Source organism: Lissotriton helveticus, chromosome 2_1, assembly GCF_964261635.1.
Source record: "Lissotriton helveticus chromosome 2_1, aLisHel1.1, whole genome shotgun sequence".
Lineage (NCBI taxonomy): Eukaryota > Metazoa > Chordata > Amphibia > Caudata > Salamandridae > Lissotriton > Lissotriton helveticus.
In genome coordinates this window covers 449,442,728-449,461,642 of record NC_136059.1, presented here as the reverse complement: position 1 = coordinate 449,461,642, position 18,915 = coordinate 449,442,728, and the positions used below count along the sequence as shown (strand labels likewise).

Sequence of the window (18,915 nt, the reverse complement as noted above, 5' to 3'; positions counted from 1 at the left end):
GTCTTACTCTCTCTAGCTCCCTCTCTCTGTCTTACTCCCTCTAGCTCCCTCTCTCTCTCTGTCTTGCTCCCTCTAGCTCCCTCTCTCGTATTCCCTCTAGCTCCCTCTCTCTCTGTCTTGATCCCTCTAGCTCCCTCTCTCTCTATCTTACTTCCTCTAGATTTACTCCAGCAAGACAATCATGCCCTCCCACCGAACACATGTAGCTCCTTCCACCGGCGCCCTGACATCCAGCACACAATGCTGAGGCCTACTTCCCCCTGTTGAAGTAACCCCCAACGACCCTATTCTCCCCATTATAAAGAGCAGCCAGGGGCATGACGCACAATTCAAGTCTGTGACCCCCGTCTACCCACCATTTCTCAGTCGAGACAGTTGCCCAGACAGACTGCCAAATAAAAGTGCAGTGGAGCTCTTAGAGAAGCCCCTAACAAGCCAGGAGCGCTAGCGGCCCCCTGTCCTGAGCCCTATGCCACAGCCGTAAAACAATCTGTCACAATAAATATACTCGTATCTCATTCCCTGCCAGATATTGCTATGAATCTGTCTTGGTCCCAGCGCAGGACTTTTGTTCTCCCCGCCCGTGACTTTGACCTCATTTAAATTATGAATTTAAATCCGATAGACTGCCCCACTTACCCTGCTGCTCTCCCTGGCTGGATGATTAATTAGCGTGGGCCAGAGCTCCCCCAGAACCACCTTAAGGATGAAGAGCTGGCACAGACGTGGAGACAACTGCGCGCCGTGCACCATTTAATTTAAAAAGAGACTGTGTGAGGTGCAACGACGGCGAGCGTAACCACGTAAGTGACGTAACCCGTCACATCCAAGCAAAACTGATGTATTGTGTGTTCTGGCTGCGGAGGGGGGCCCTGGAGAGCTGGGGGCCCCCCGCAACTCGTGGGCTGCGGGGGCCTGTGTTATGCCGGTGTCGACAGTAAAGGTGAGAGCAGACTCGAGGCTGCAGTGCAGATTAGTGTCACCCCTAGTGTTGGTGTCACCCGGTGCGGGCCGCACCCCCCTAGTGACGCCACTGTTACTATCCGTGCTTCTAGCAGAGTATCAGACACTTTTGAGATCTGGAGATGTCCGGTATTCCTCTGGAGTAAACTTTTCTTGCTCCAGCATCCATCACACCAAGGCTCAGAGGCAACACACAACAAGCAAATGGTGCGCGTGAAAGTGATTGCGAACAAGACGTGCGGCCGCGGCTGGGAGTTGTGTGCCCGGTGTCCGAGAGGCCTTTCTGGAGGCAGATGGGCGTCCATTACCTTCCTTTTATCAAGGGCCGAGGAGTCACTCCCTTTCTCTTACTGGGCCGGCCCATTAATGTATGCATACTGAGCGGGGCAGGGGCCTTGAACAGAAGTGGCCACACATGTTTTCAGGTGTGTTTCACGAGTGTAAACTAATGCGTGCATTTTTTTTACCCCGCCCCCATTTTTTTGATAACATTTGGAAGAAGCAGTCTTTCGAGGAAAGGGCAGTCGTCTGCCTTTACGAATAGCCACCCTCAATCTGAACTCACTCAGAAACCTCAGTTCAAAATGTTCACTCTACAAGAGTCAGCTGTTGGAAGACAAAAACAACAGAAACACATCTTGGAAAAAATGGAATGCAAAATTAAATAAAACGCGAAATGTAAACAGTGATTCCATCACGGAGATGCAATACTGCAATTCCTTAAGGGTATTTACATTAATTACTGAGAAAACCAGTAAAGTTAAGGAGATTAGTAAAGAGCCCGCCAAGGACCCGTTTCAGAGTCTGTTTTAATAAACCCTTTGTTCTCAGACCCGACAGGACCCGGCCCACTTAAAGCCCTGGCTATCACCACAATTACACATGTATTTCAATTCCGCCTCTTATTGAGGTCATGAGTTGCACACATCACCAAAGATTTTCACTGCTGCTGCCTGGGGATGCTTTGGGTCATCTTCATGTCATGTTACGGGTCTGAAGCGGTCTCTCGATATTGCTTATCTAATGGAGCTTATTTTGGCAATAGACTGGAATGCCCTATTTATTCTCTCCAATAATGTTGTTTTTCGCAGGTGCTCCACGGCGGTAGCGGGGCGGCGCTGTGCTTGAACGTGCCTGGAGTGGCGGGACCTGCAATCAGGGACTTCCCGTGCGGCGGGTTGGATGTGCGCCAAGTCCAACCCGCGACAAGTCCAACCCGTGACAAGAGCCCGGGTCACGGAGAGGCCTGTGGTAATCTGTAATGACAGGCTGCACTGCTCCGAGTCCGAGCTCTCTAGAATTAAAGGGGCATATTATCAAGTAAGGGCGTTACATTATCGCCGCTTTTATCGGCAGGAAATTGCCGATAAAGCGGCGATAGTGGGCTTGATATGAATTCCAATCGAAGCCCATGTTAGATGTGAAGACATCTAACATGGGCTTCGATTGAAATTCATAGAGCATATTATCAAGCCCATAATCGCCGCTTTATCGGCAGTTTCCTGCCGATAAAAGCGGCGATAATGTAACGCCCTTACTTGATAATATGCCCCAAAGATCTTTTCCTGTGGCGGTCAGTTTTGCTTCTCTGGAGTATAACTGTGCCCAGGTTCGTCACAGGATGTGCGTGAGTTATGAAGCTTTTTCTCCCATCATTCCTGTACGCAAAAATCATTTTAAAAAAAAGTGAAGTTCCTAAAGGTCAGCGCTAGTTGGAAACCAGGAGTTTGTGCAAGGCTTTTTTTTTGTACCCAAGTTATTTGACGAACCTTTCTATCTCAAGTGTTTAGAGACTGGAAGGGAATTTGTATTCAGGACAAAATGTTCAGGAGTTACCGGTGTAACTCGTTTTCACAGCACTCGTGAACAAAAGACATTTTTTTCTGAGGCAATAAACGATCTCGAGAAGAGATCTCCTTGGGAGCAGGTGAAAACAAGGGCGGCCCGCAGCCGCGAAAGTTAAAGCGATGCTGAGGGCACCACTCAAGGTGTTTCAGTGGTGCGCGCAGCCGGAGGTCCATGTATGGCGCTTTTACCTTGCGGGAGCCAGCGTGATATTTACTAACAGATGTGACCCCCGCGAGGTAAACACCATACATGCCCGAGTACTAATAGGAAACAGTGCAAAACATGCACAAGTTTCAACTAAAGCCTGGAGCGATACCAAGAGGTCCCTCATAGCAGTGCTTTCGCACCGCCTAGGCGAGACCTAAAAAGGAAAGGTTTGGGCCTGGCAAGAAGTTTATCTTGCCATGTCAAAATGGAAGTGAAATCTGCACAGACAAGCTCGGCAATGGCAGGCCTGAGCCATGGTTAGAGGGCTACTTAAGTGGGTGGCTCAATAAGTGCTGCAGGCCCACTAGTAGCATGTAATGTACAGGCCCTGGGCACATGCAGTGCACTTTACTAGGGACTTATAAGTTAATTAAATGTGCCAATTGGGGATGAGTCAATATTATCATGTTGAGGGGGAAAGAACACTGGTACTTTAGCACTGGTTAGCAGTGGTAAATTGTACAGAGTCGTTAAGCCAGCGAAAACTAGATCAGAAAAGTGGAGGAGGTGTAGCAGGGTTTCTGTTCTCCCACAGAACTGTGCACAGAGGATTGGAACCTCGGCGAATTAGGGTGACCCAAAACTCACCTCAGTACCCAACAAACCCCTTACCGAGCTAGCTACAGTGTCTCATTGGTCATAACAAACTCCCAATGTTTAGACAAACCAGAACATGAACTTACAGTACCTCAGGTTACGTGGAACACATGAGCACTCTTTCGTTATGCAATCATTTCAAACCAGAACGTGGAGTAAACGAGGACACGTGCACATTTGAAATATTTATTTACTAATGCCGTTTTCTCAGGCGCAGTATCTTAGATAATACAAGGAAACATATTATCAGAAGCAAAGTTATCAACATAGTTACTAGTCCATAGAAAGCGAATGGCGACAGCATGTTAACATGCTGTAAATGAATAAGGGTTAACAACACTTATTTCTCACCCTCCCTAACTCACATATTATATTAATAGCTAAGAAGGTCTCTTTGGGTTGAATTAGGGCGGGCCCATACCTCAGGATCCTAGAATGAATAGATCACATCAGCATACACCAGCTCTCTCTGCATGCGAACAGCATCAAGTGTGTATGTGCTCCGAACATTGCAATATTAAACCCGCCCAAAGCCAGAATTTGGCAGGAGCTGCACTTATGTTATGTCTATGTAGGTGCGGAGATCAGTTCTCACAACAATCTGTGTCTTGTTATCCTTGTAGCTTCAGCACTCACTGTACAGACATTATTTATTAAGCAACGTTGATTTGAAGGCAATAACATATTATTCTGAAGCAAACTACTATGGTGAAAGCTAAATCAACAATTATGTAACGTGTGCAGAAGCAGCAAAAAGGAAAATGGCGTTTAAACATTAAATGAGCCTACGCTAACTTAACACAGTATTCAGAATATCAGTAGCATTATGACAAAGCTTGTGGGGATGACCACCCTAAGGTTGTCAGGTCTAGCAGTGGGTCATTGTTTCGAGTTTATCTATTTCTTAATTATGAGGATGTTATTTTTTAAGACTAATGTCCCAGAAATCTGCAGGTCTCTTGCCATCACAGTACTTCTTCACAAAATGGCACCTCACTGTGATCAACAGCATTAGTTAGCCTGATTAATAAAAATCTCATGTGAAAAACAAAGTTTAGATTTAGTGCAGGAAATTGGACATGTTAATTCACAGAATTAGGATTTGGGAAACTTTCCAACCCAAAGTCACACTTACAACTAATTAAAATGATGACAGGTTTTACACTTTCTTAGGTTTAGGGTTGAGAGCTTCAACATGGTTGCTCACAGGGAGCTGGCATTGGGAATAGGATGAACAGTCACAAAAGATTTATTTTTGTATCTATTCACATTCACATTCCTATAAAGACAAAAATCTGCACGCTGTGTCAAAAGATGGATGGACGTTTAATTTTTTATGACTGATCCCATGTTGTCCCTTGTGTGGAATTGATGTTCCAAGCTCTTTGAAGCTGTGCCATGTGTGTGTTTTGCTTTCCCCATCCCTCTGCTTGAGAGGAACATCTATCTAAAGTGCACCTATACCCATAGTAGAGGGTGACTACTTTTTCCTCAGCTGGCAATGTTAAAAATTCATTGATGATCGCAGCTCATTGCTAACTGAAGGGTACAGGCCTTTTCAACTATGACCCTGAAAGAGAGGCTACTAACAATGTTTCAGACAATCTGCTTAATGCTCAATAACTTGCATACTGCACTTTTCCCTTGGCATATTGTGTGGATGTGATTACTTGTTTTAAGCTTTGGGTTTCTGTGCTTTACTAATGGTGTCCTTTTTGAGGACAAATATCTTGTCCAACCAAATTGTGAGTTGCTACATCAGAGCCAAGGACATTCAATTTTCCCTACCTTTGAAGAACTCTCAATGGCTACCTCTTAAGAATTTCATTCTGCCCCAGTTTTTGGGTGCAAGCCACTCACAAGCCAGTACCGTGTCTGGAAAGATGCATTGGCTAATATTGTTTTTTTTATGCCAAGCCATTCCCGCTTTTGGATCTGCCCAGCAGTAACTCAACTCCATTTAGTATGTCTGACCTATGACATTCCAATATACCTTCCTTGAAATATTTGTTGTGCTTCTTTCCCTCTCTGCTTGAGTTGGCTGAGGTTATGGATTTTGAAGGTAGCACACATTCTGACTTGCATGAGGCTTTCCACCAATGTGCTTAGTTCTGGGTAATTAGAACATCCCCCATGCCGGTACTTTCTTTATAGCTTACTTTCTTTATAGCTTGACTTTGAACTGAGGCCCTGCAGCACGAGATGGAAGGAGGATCACATACAGTTTCATGTAATACCCTTAAAGACCCAAAACGCTACTGGAGGAATGCTTCCACATATTCTAAACAAATGACAATTGTTCTAGGTAGCGTGCCATTGCGCCACTGTATTTCAAATCATGAGGGGGGAACAGAAAAGGGCTTATTTAAATGGGGTCCAGTGTACGTGCCCTTACAACCTGATTCCAAAGAAAGGTACACAGTTCCCCTAGAATAAGAGAATAAAATGGAAGTTGAGAGTGAACGTGAGTGAAGACACATAGGAGGGGGATCCCCCTATTAGGAATTTAGAGGCCTCACACACCCAGCAAGCTAGGTGACATGGTTCATCATATGGCCTTGCCGCTCGTCGGGTCGGTGGTGCAATACCCGACGGGCACCCATAAAGGGGCTCTTTGGCGGGGATCTTTTATTCCAGCTGTATAGTGTCGTGGGGGTGAGGGCCCTAAAGGGAGAGGTGAGAGGTGTATATGTGTGTAAGTGATTAAAAAAGGTCAGGTAATCCACAAGGTACTTTTATTAGCGTGGTAACCCACCTCATTAAAAACAAGTGGAGTCGTTACTTCACAGGCTTAAGAGTCCGTGGAAACTGCAACCTACTCTATGTGGTGGTGGTCAACATGTTTCATGCTAAGGCGTGTAATTAATCACTAAGCATTTCTTCAGGACCAGAGTGAACTATCTACACTAGCTTGGATTTTTCCCTATTAGCTGCAGGTGTTGTGTACCGGGTATCAGCTTGTGGAGACCTGCAGTGGATGACAAAGAGACATAAGGGGAAAGTCATCCAAAGACTTGTCACTCAATGGGCATCAACTATCCAAGGGGAGAGGCTCTGGGACGCCTACTCCACAGTAAGTATTAGTGATGAAAACTACCAATTAAAAACAGTTACTAAGAAGGAGATAAACACAAACTCAATGTATTCAGGCCTTGTCAGAGAATTGAGACTCACCCGTACTGGTGGTTGTGGGTGCTTCAACAGAACCACCTTTGGCGATATAGCACCTCAAAGTAGATGCCCTGGAAGGGGAATACAAGTATGCAAAAATGCCCCCTTATGGTCAAATGTGATGGTGTTAATTATATGCCAGGATAGGTGTCTGCAATCAGTGTGGTAGTCGAGGTAGGTACCAATAAGAATACCGGAATAACAAGGAGATGCTGCGCTCAAGCGGTAAATATACATATCAGTGCACATATATATATAAACATGAGGATGGATAGGTAGACAAACGCGGTATTGTCCAGGGGCAGGAGAAGCCGTAAAGCCAATATAGTCACTTTTAGTCGCGTGTCCCAACTGGGTGGCGGGGGCGCAGCCAATGTTTAGCCGGAGCCTTTTGAAAAAACCAGCATAAGATAGGCGCTAAAGTATGTAGTACCAAGGGCCGGCCAGCGCGCCTACCCTCAGGTCAGCAAAACACACGTAAGTTCCCATGCCAACAGACAACCCCTCGGTAACATCATGCTCCCGCGCTTCGCGGTATCGAAGGGTTGCTCAGACCGGGGCACCAAGGATGCAGTGCCTCGCCACTCTAGACAGGGACCCAACTTATGTAAATCAGTACTAGCCCTGATTCTTGTGGAAACCTTGTGAGTCCATCCCAAAGAGCCAGACGTGGCCCCCTGCCGAACACAAGCAACCCCAAACTGGCTTTGGCCTTTTGAGACCTTTTTAGTGATTTATAGCTTGGATCCTATGGCACCGCGATCAGGGGATCCACATCTAGGCATGCCATTGGCAGTTAAGATGTGACATCAAATTAACAAATTATTATGGAATGATTTGTTGAAAATATTCTAAACCACTGGAAATCTTTCTGGGTAGCATTCCATCCTATTGTTTTGTGCTGATTGTGCCACTCTAGACAGATGTCGGACATATGGAATAAATGCTGACCCTGCTCCTCTTGGCAACAGGGCACACTGTACATCTAGGCATGGTACCCTCCAGGGCATAACACAAACAACTCTATATCAGTTTTGGTTTCATCAGTGAGTTATAGCTTGGATCCTGTTGCACAGTGAACAAGGGCCCCACTTCCGGGCATACTAGGGACCACGTGGTGCATTACATCAGACACTCAAACTTGATGGGAAGAATACTTGCCACTAGTCTAAGCCACAGGCAATCACTCTTGGTACTATTCCAACCCATGGTTTTTCACCCACTGTGCCACTATAGACATAGGTTTGCCTATGCAAATCAGTGTTGATCCTGCTTCTCATGCCAGGTGAGGTCTCTCCCAGAAGGGAATATAAGCAACCCCAGACTGGTTTCAGCTTTGTTCTACCTCGTCAGTAAGGTATAGCTTGGATCTGTGGCACAGCGAGCACGGGACCCACATTTAGGTATTCATTTGTCCACTCAGGTCATTACATTGCACATGCAGTAGGATCAGAGAATACAGTAACAGTGCCCCCATAAATACTGCCTAGTAATAACAGATGTCTCAAAACTCTTATTAATAAACAGAATCTTCAAGAGTGAATAGCAGAAAATTGAACTTAGCAGTGTAACCGATTTGTTTGCATTTTTGAGCATTAGTCCTGTATAAGCTTCTAAATTAAAATAACTGGTAACTGTGATGCTGATTAAATATTGATAACCATCATTATCATTAAAGGACAGAGTGGAGCACATAGAATCATAAGGTATTTCGGATTTATTTGGCAAGTTCAGAAGTAAATGGGTACATGGTTCTAAAACTCCAGTATTTATGAGGCCTATTGTAAGGCTTCAGGTCGACTTATCCTCAGTAAACAGAAGATGGAGAGCCCCTCACTCAGCCCCTGCTTCAAGAAATGCCTATTCTAGATATTTTCAAAGTTTGATGGAAGGCAGGCCTGTTCTACCGATAACCACTCCCAGATGCCAGGCTGACTTGTGCTTCAACTGGAAGAGAGGAAGGCTTTAAATAGACTGAAAAGGGAAGTTTGCATGGAAGAAGCTTATAGAGATGGCTGGACTGGGATGGGAGTGGTAAAGCTGCAGGTGGGCGAGGATGAGTCTAGAAATGATGACAATGGAACTTTTCAGGTGTAGTCAGGTATCCAGATACTTAACCTGTAAATTGTCCCGCTCCTTTTGGAAGTGGAGTAGGGCTTGACCCTGGTGGATCTGGACTGCTGATATTTGATTGTTTTTCATAAAGTAAGAAAGTACTGTACTGTTTGTTGAAGAGTTATATGCTGACATCAGTCTGGTAACACAGTCTTTGGGTTTTTTTTAACTCATAAGGCACGTCACTTTAAATGTCAATAATATTCAGCCATCTTCTCCTTAGTGGTTCCAGATTGGGCTTTATCCATCATCATGACGTTCGAATTCCAGAGCATCACGTTGGAACATCTCGTCATAAGCAAGCCGTATGCAGCCTGAAATGGTCACCTAGTGGACACCTTCTTGCGAGTGGATCAAGCGATGGAGCCTTGAACATCTGGCCAAATGATCCTGGTGCTACAATGCAAAGCAAACCAATCAGATCATTACTACATGCAACATCTGTGAAGGTAAGACTACAAATTGAAAACTGTAACAGATTGCTGCTGATGATTTGCTGTTTTAAGACTATTTTTTAGTAATCTGATACTCACTTAAATTGAACTGATGTTTGAATAAAACACAAGCATTGCTGAGCCATAAGTGCGGGCAACTGTTAAAGTACCTAATTTTTGTTGCAAATTTTCCTAAAGATCTTAGGGGCCAGATGTAGGTGGCCAAATACCGAGTGGTAACGCAGAAATTCGCAGAATTTCTGCATTACCGACCGGTATTTGGCTGAGTGCAATGTAGGTGAGTCTAAACCTATTTGCAAAATAAGGAATCGCAAAATAGCGATTCCTTATTGTGCTCCTGCATTTAAGGATTCAGAAATACCGATTCCTTAAATGCAATGTACGTAGCACTAAAAAAAGTGCACTTCAGCCTTAAGGAATCTCTAATTACCTCCTACTTTAAGTTGTTGGTAAGTAGCGATTTTCTATAAAAAAGCACTTTTTTGCTTTTTTAAATGTGCCATGTGGCACACATCCATGCCCTTAGGGCATGGATGTGTGCCATATGTGCACACATGCACATTTCAGGGGTGCAACAGGGTGCCCTTTGGACACCCTGCCACCCTCGAAATAGCTCCCGCTATTTGTGATTCTCTAATACCGAACCGCTGATAGTGGATATCTTCCCATTCATTCCTATGGGCCTCCTAGCCCATAGGAATGAATGGCTAGGTATTCCTTAATAACGAATCTCAATTACCGATTCGTTATTAAGGAATGTTAAGGAATCACTAATATTTTAGCGATTCCTACCTACATTCAATTTAGCGAGTCCTTATTAGCGATTCGGTAAAAATCACTATTAGGGACTTGCTAAATTGAAGTTACCTACATCTGGCCCTTAGTTGATAACCTTGCAATAATTCTAAGTGTGACTACATTATTTAAACTTGTAGGTCTTGGTGCAAATAGGATCTGCCACGTTATTGCTTTTATACTCATTGCTTCCTTTATAACTACTAAAACTATCTTCTAAGCCGTATTAATGCCCGCAATCGAGGATGATGTGATGTAATCATTCCTAGTACAAAATGACTTTGGGGAAATTGACAGGCAAGCATAAAGGCAATGGGATATGGGTTTAGTTAACATACAACGGGGGAGATAAGGTAAAAATAAAACAAATGGGGCAGTTTTTATCATGGAAGGAAACATGGGGTTCTTTGGAAACCAATATGTAATAAAGAAAAGTGTTACATAAAAAATGTGTACACATTCGCATACTAATAAAAACTACGAAAACACAAATATATGAAAGGTAAAGAGAGGGGCATAAACATTAAATAACTATAATAATAATTATAATAATATAATGTAACAGTGCCTTAGTAATTTCTGGAATTGTAGTTGTGGTATAGTAACAAGCAAGTCATCAGTAATTAGAAATACGAGATATAAAAACCCTGGCACTGGATTAAAAAGCCACCTTGCAGGTCAACCAGTTTAAAGCCCTCCTTTCACAGAGAGAGAGCTGAAAGAGGCGCCAACTAATAGTGAGGCTGGTGAATGTTATGAACTATTACATGCGATATTATGAGTTATAAAAAATCAATGGCAAGATATAGCCTCCACTATAAAAAAGCTCTTAGAAGTAAGTACATTTATACTGGAAGAAACCTCTTGCAAAAGGTCTTGCAATAACATTTGCACCCAAAAAACTTTTGAGGTGTAGAAGCCTCCCATGCAAGCAAAGTTGGTGAACATGGCTAAGGAAGGCCCAGAGTGTCAATGATATTCAAATTTCATTCAAGTTTGCTGAAATATTTCTTCCTACGAGTATTTGAAATGAGTGCTCATTCATCATCTAATTGCAGCACACAACAATAGCATGAATCCCATCAAAATGACAAACAGGTTGTGCACACAGAGCGGCGCACTTCTTTAAACGAATATTCAGCTAAAAGTTAGTTTCTGTAGCTGAACTTTATGAATATGTCAATGACATTACTAGCAGCACTAGAGAGTATTGGGGTGGGCAAATGGGTGGAGGATGGGTGACACATTAAATAAAATAAAGAAATAAATACTCACTTACCTGAAGGAAAGTCCTCCTCGCTCCGGTTTTCTTCTTCACATGGAACCATCAACAACTTCCCTAACCAATGCTTTTGCTGCTCTCGTGCTGATAGCAGAGCCAGGATTGGAGGGAGCAGCCTCTCTCGCCGCTCCGGAGGACACTGGAGACATGGGCTTGGTCTAAACCAGCCGACGTAAGACGGCTAGACAAAGGGACATGTGCACTTTGAATTGAAGTGCCCTGTGTCCAGGCAACCCATCTTCCTCCCTGCTGCTGTCATTCAAAAGGCCCGACCCGTCCTGATGCTCTGTTTGGGATGGGCGGATGAAAAAATAAACTGTTAATAAATTAACTTTATTACCATTTTATTTTTCATCTCTGGGGCATGGGGGGCATTTTAAGTAGTGGGGCGAGGCTAAGTTGCTCTAACGGAGGAGCCACCCCTGATTACTAGATGTGAAACTTTATTTTGAAAGTGTACTGCAAGAATACATACTTACAACAAAATGGTCAGGATTCATTTTGATGTGCCAATTTCAGTCAGTGCTTTTTGAGGTTGAGCGATATCGAAAAGCTCTTGGTTAAGTGTGCTATTATTACCTTAGTTCTGTTGAGTGGAATACCTGGATAAACATTCATGGGCCACATTACAGAGGCAATATTGCCCTGCTGTAGTCCCAAAACAAGGAAAGTGGAGAGGAAGTGCGTACAAGAGTACACCTTTGTGCGGGTTAGCAAACAGGCTGAGTAGCTGGACGACAAGACTTCCCACCCAGAGATAGTGGATGTGCGCGGCTCTCCATATCCAGCATCTTGGACAGCACTGCCAATCGCAAGCCTGAATATTGAACCGGTTCCCTGCATGTGGAACTATTACAATCTGCGCCTCGTCAGCTATTATTCCTGAATACTGAATCATGCAATGTGGCGTAATACATGGTCTGGGGGGTAGCTTCAGGCAGTTGCTCTGCTCCCGGGAAGCAGCAGGAGGGCAGGGAGGGGGGAGAGGGGGTTGAAAATAAAAATAAAAAGTTCATTTACCTGCTGGCCGGCTGCCGCCGCCTCTCCTCCATTCTCTTCCTGGCTTCTTTTGTGGAAACAGGAAGCAGGAACCACCTGGTTTTCCAGGCTCCCCACAGTCAAACACAATGCTGCAATGCAATACAGTCAGGTATGGTGAGGTATCTGTCGGATTTCACCTAGGAATTTTACATGCACACACACCCTAAAACACATACACACACTATCTCCTCTCTGCTTTGAAGCTCCTGAAAAATGTTGGTTACTTTACAAAATATTTTGCTTTATTTACCTCTAACAATCTGCACTGCTCTTACTTTCCACTGCCCCTTAAGAGCCCCATATGTTCTGTTTCTCAGATAATGTATGTTAACAAGATATGCCAGCATGACTGTTGGGAAATCTGAAGCTTAGCCCACCTCATCCCCTCCGCCGACCCCCAAATCTTAGTGACAAAGCTACACCCTAATCCATGGTTTTACTTGCTGGGTGAGTGCTGTACAGTGTTAAGAGAAACCCAACATTATTAAATGTTCCCACAAATGTTCCAAAATACGTACTCTAGTTTTAATATATCAACAGGCCACTTTCTTTGCTCGAGTAGTATTCACAATTTTGGTACCACGTATCTTGTTCACTTATTTAGATGAGGGCTAGCCTAGACCTTACCCAAGTCCTTCATTGTTCGCCGTATGCGATAATTACTTTAATCATGCTTACATTATATCAACAGGTATTTAGACCACAGACCTCATTTATTTTGAGGCTTTGTAAATTGTTCAGGTAACACCCTCACAATGTGGCCAGCCTTGCACAAAAACACATTATAGTCATATTTCTAACCTGAGCATGTATTAGTTTCTAATACTGCAAATTATTTCGAAACGACGTTGACACCATTACACACAAACGTAATCGGGAACGGCCGTTGTGTTAAAAGAAACTCATATTGGAATGTGTGGCTTTTTATAAAGCACTATTAATTTGTGAATGCTGTGTGTGTGTGTTTTTCACTGGGACACATCGCACCATTGTATTTTTTTTTTATCATGGCATAAAATCTATATGCCACTCGAACAACTACTGTCAGTTCTTATACATTGCATATGCATATTAAAATGATTTATGAGGCTAGACTCTAATCATGTCTTTTACAGTAAGTGAAGTGTATGCACTAAATATTTTTTTCTCTGCTAAACAATAATTCCATATAATGAGTCTCAGGTTAATCATTGTTTTGTATAAATCACTAGTCCATCAGGCAGAAAAATCAACAATCAGTAGAGGGTGTTTTGTGGTTACCAACCGAGGAACGGGCCTACCGTGTGCCACTATATCATAGTTCCCACTCCACAGTTGATCTTGGGGAAGAGGTCCCCTGAGTTAGGTTATATGTTATAAATTTTAAAGCGCAATGGTCACTCCATAAGGAGCGCTCCACGCTATGCAAGATTGACCTGCAAGCACTGGTGCTGCTGAAGAACATTCAACAGCACCTAATGTGATGGACAACATTGACACCCTCAATTTCCAGAGGGGATCTAAAGTAGTTGCTTCATTTGACAACTTCATTACAATGTCTCATGTACATAGTTATTTTCTGCAGACAGTCAAAGCCACAAACACTGTTCCTTCCCTGGCCCTAGTTGATATTCAGGATGATATCAGATTTAATTTTCGTCTTGCTCTCTGATAAAGTTGATGCCAGCAAGAGCAAGTATTTTTTTTCTGCATGCACTGTGATTATGTAGTTCAAGGTGTTTCAAATTCCCCACCCATCAATCTTAGTCCTCTGTGTATATTGGAACTCCCAATGCTTCTCAATTAGAATGAGGTGGAGTACTATCAATACGAGGGTCCACCTTCAATTACTGAGACTGGCTGCTTCCTGGAGGCTCTAAGAGGTCTCTCCTACACAAGTGATTTGTTTGACCAGTTAGCACTGTTTGTGCCTGTTGCTCGGGTGATGATTTATACTTTGGTGGAGAGGAAGCACTGCTGTAAATCAAGAGCGCTACTGCGCCCACAATCCTAGGGTTCAGTTTCCCATTTAGATCTGGTGAACCACTAGGGGGCATATCTACAAGGAACGGGGCCAGTGCGACGCTGTGACAAATTTTGCAGCGCAGTGCTGAGTCATTTCAAAAACGCTGGATGAGCCCTATTTGAAACAAAACGACACACCCCTCTGTTGTCTCTTGCTCTGGCACTACAAATAGCTGCCTAGTGCTAACACAGACACCCTAGCGCCAGAGTGGCATCCTGCAGCACACATAGAAGTAGCAAATCGTCATTATTTAATGATTGTTTATGTGCAGAAAGGGACACCTTCCTGCACATAAACAATCACTAATGGTGTTTTGCTATGCGTGCAGCAGAATGCAGGACAAATAAATAAAGCAAAAACTCAGAGAAATAAAGGTATTTCTCCTCGTTGCGGCATTCTAACGCCTGCTTTGCATGGTATTAGCTTTTTGACGCTGCCTCAGATTTACACCTCTATGTAAATCTATGGCAGCGTCAAAAAGCAATGGGTGTTGCGGTGGAACGTCCACAACAACACTCATTGCACGTGTTAAGTCACCCAAAGTTGTAAATATGGTGCAAATATGATGCAAGGAGGCTAACACAGCGCTCCACCACTTCTTTGTAAATATGCCCCTAAGTTCTCAGGGCCTAGCGGCTCAGGACCCTTTTGGGTCTCTTCCCTAGGATCTAATATTACACAGATGAAGCAGACATCCCATCACACCACTTCCTGCCCTTCCTGGCTGCTTCTCCCATCCTACTCGTTCCTCTTTCCACCTTACTTTCTTCTTCCTTTCCAGTATGTCTTAACTAGCAGGCGATACATACGTTGTCGCACATTACAATATTGTTCCTCACTATTGTCGTCAGGCTGTAAATGTCAAGATGCTCTTTTGGCATTCACAATATATTCTGTATAATCATCTGAATGTTCCAGAGAAATGTGCACTCTGCAGCAATTTACCTTCTAGCAAATATATGATATATATGATTTACATTTTTCCTCATTGTTTTACCTAAACTTCTTGTTTGACACCTAACTGTCACTACTCCTATATGGTATTTATTCTATTGTCATGTGCACTATATACCACTTCACGCATTTTGTATCGCAGTAACTTTCGATTGTATACCTTGTTTTCTCAAATACAATAAAATATTTGAACACAAACATTCAGGCAATGAACTGGTGTCCCTGGATTTCTGACACACTTGCCGTTGGTGGAGGAATGAAGGATGGACTTGTACGTGTCTGGGACGTAAGCAGTGGGACAATCATTCACTCGACTGAGACAAGATCTCAGGTAAGTCAATTAGACCATTAAATTATATTTATTTTATCCTGTAGCTAGTCCTACGCACCCTAAACACTCCAAATCCATAAATATGTAAAACGAGAACCTTTAGAAGCGACATATGTATATATTTTTAGATATGTATTAAAAATATAAGTAATAACATGTGTAGCATATTCCCAAGGTCTCACAAGAGAAAAGCTAAATGATTCCAGTCTCTGTGACACTGAAAGAAGCTGTAACTATATTGATATCCCATAAATAACACATCAGCAATTTCGTTACCTAATAAAAGAACTATGCAATAAGACATCACACACAATAAACCACTACATTCATGAACTATATATCTATGTGTGATCAGAGTGAATGATCAAGTAAAAAGAACAATATAGAGGAAAAAGGCTAACAAAATACAGAAAGAGAACAAATAGGTAGGAAAGTATACTGCATGGGGAATAATGAGAGAGAGTCATGAAAACATTGAGAAAATAGAGGGAATAAAGGGTTCGTAGAGTGAAAAAGGGTGTATTGATAAAGGATGGGCGCAAGTAACAGAATAAGTGTGTGAAAGAAAGTGAAAAGATTATGAGAGATTGTGAGTGAGTGAGGGTGAGATAGAGCAGTAAGAGGAAGGAAACTAAAGAGGAATATTGTGATCAAGGGAGATTAGTGGGAGCGAATCAGAGGGTGTAAGTAGAAAAAAAAAAGAATATGGGATAGAAATAATGATAAACAATTAGGGAAAGAATGCCAAAGGGAATAAAAAAGCAACATTGGTTGTGAATAGTTGGGGGATTATTTACAAGTTCCTTGTGCCACTGGTGCGTCACTTTTGTATGATTCTCCGGTGGCACATAGTGCAGACCCGTATCTCGTGGCAACGCAAAGCCACTTTGCATGGCTTATCATGGCCTCATAGATATAGTGTAATGCAACGCAGCCCAAGCCACTGTATTGCCTTATTCTGAGTCAGGGAGGCGTTCCATGGGCGTTGCAGTTTGTGTTCCAACACAACACCCATGGGCTTTGAGGCATTCCCAGATTTACAAGGATCTGTAGACCTGGGAATGTGTCACAACTGTGTGCCTCTCCAGGGCCAAAATCTTATTTTAATTCCTAAATCGCCCCCAAAAAACTCTTGGAGAAATTGAGGATGCAATTTGCTTTGCTACTCCAACATAGACAGACACTGGCACAACCACCATGCCCAAGGACACTGCCAGTTGCATACCCTGGCAGTCTCAGGCCATAGTCCACAACATAAAGTAGTGAACCACAAAACTAAGCCACATCTACAGCAAAAACTCATAATTTGCAATAGACACTAGTGCACACCATAAAAGAGATATTCCAGCAAACTAACTCTAATATTGGGCAATACCCGTAAAAGACAGTCTTGTATCTGGCACAGGCATCGCTGCCACCAACGCAGCAAGCAAATCCCAACCTAAACCATAGTAAGAAGTTACTAGAACCTTTCACCTCTATTTTACTGTGCTTTCTTGAGTTATCCAATTATAGATTATATGTACATTAATATCACCACAGAAAACAACAGGGCTATCCCAGGCTGCAGTTCTAACCGTAACTGTAGTAATCTACTTGGACCATCTATATTTGGTATATAGACTGTGAAACTAATAAATTGCCATTTTTCTTTAAATATACAAGCAATTGCCCTTTGGCCCCTTTCACCTCCCTGTTTTATGCATAGTATAGCAACCTCTGTGACTGATCCATTTTGAGTTCTGTTCATTGCTACCTGACATCCAATCTGATGAAATACACCTACTTCTATATGATAGAAGTGTCTTTTGCAGGCATATCACTCCTGTCTGTAATTGTAGGAGATTATCTTAGACTTTTGTTCACATGGAATGTGAATTGAGGCCATTGTTGTGTCATGAAAGTACCCTGACATGGGTAGCCTTACTTTTCACCCGCCCTTAGATTCCATTGTTCAAAATTTCTACCCTGCTAGTCTGCTATCAAACACAAACTATATTTGCTTCAACAGAAGCCAAAGCTCTGTACCAATAGTTGTAAAGAAGGGAGTTAAAAAAACACTTTAGTAAATACTGTTAAATTTAATGAATTTATGATCCAAAGATGGCGGAGTGAGGATCCGTGCTAGCGGCTCGTCCTGAAAGGCTCTGACCCTCTCCTATCGTGAACAATGACCTTGTGACTAGAGCTGCTGGGAATCTATCATACTCTACATCGGAACACCAAAGAACTTTGCAATAATACAGGAGAGCTATTAACTTACTTCAGGAGGCTCCGGCTCCGTCCCCAAGAAAGGCTAAGAACAAACTCTAATTACAAACGCGAAGTGGTGGTGCGCGGTAGGACGCCGACTCTTAGCCGATGCTAAGCCTCTCAGGCTCGGCAAGTTTCCTCCGACGCGTGCTCCGCGTCTGGATCGGTGGCTCGAGTCTCAATTGGTCTGGACTGAGTCTCCGTTCTGCTACCATCGGCGGTAGGGAGACGGTGGCAGTGTCTCCCAGACCCGCTGCTGTGCGAAGAGAGCGTCATTACTTGTAAGAGAAGTGGTAATTTCAGGGGGCTGCGAGAAGCGCTAAACAAACAGACTGATTTTAGAGTCTGTAACATTTTATTTGTTTAACTGTGTTTTACTGTGTTTTTAAATTGGACAGACTCACGTGTTCTTTTAAATCAGCTCCTCTCCCTCTAAATCTCCTGGGCTCAATTTCCCGCCTGCCCGCCTCGTTCCGACCCGGCAATAGTGCCGTTGTGCGGAGGGCGGACAGGCAAGAGCCAGGCAGACTGCACTTCCGGTTTCCCCGGAGTTGAGGTTAGCGCTCTAGTGGCTACCTCACTCCGGGCTATTTAGGCCGTCCTGACCATCGAGCCGGCGCGGTAGGGAGACGGTGGCAGTGTCTCCCAGACCCGCTGCTGTGCGAAGAGAGCGTCATTACTTGTAAGAGAAGTGGTAATTTCAGGGGGCTGCGAGAAGCGCTAAACAAACAGACTGATTTTAGAGTCTGTAACATTTTATTTGTTTAACTGTGTTTTACTGTGTTTTTAAATTGGACAGACTCACGTGTTCTTTTAAATCAGCTCCTCTCCCTCTAAATCTCCTGGGCTCAATTTCCCGCCTGCCCGCCTCGTTCCGACCCGGCAATAGTGCCGTTGT

At 43.5% G+C, this 18,915-nt stretch overlaps 1 protein-coding gene across 1 annotated transcript in view; it reads left to right on the top strand.

Moving 5' to 3' along the window:
* CDC20B (cell division cycle 20B) overlaps positions 1–18,915 on the top strand; it is a 363,106-nt gene that overhangs the window by 311,560 nt on the left and 32,631 nt on the right. Inside the window, exons 9-10 of the mRNA XM_078675082.1 lie at positions 9,125–9,350; positions 15,639–15,764. Of these exons, the coding sequence (XP_078531208.1) occupies positions 9,125–9,350; positions 15,639–15,764 (352 nt within the window). The remainder of the gene's footprint in view (positions 1–9,124; positions 9,351–15,638; positions 15,765–18,915) is intronic.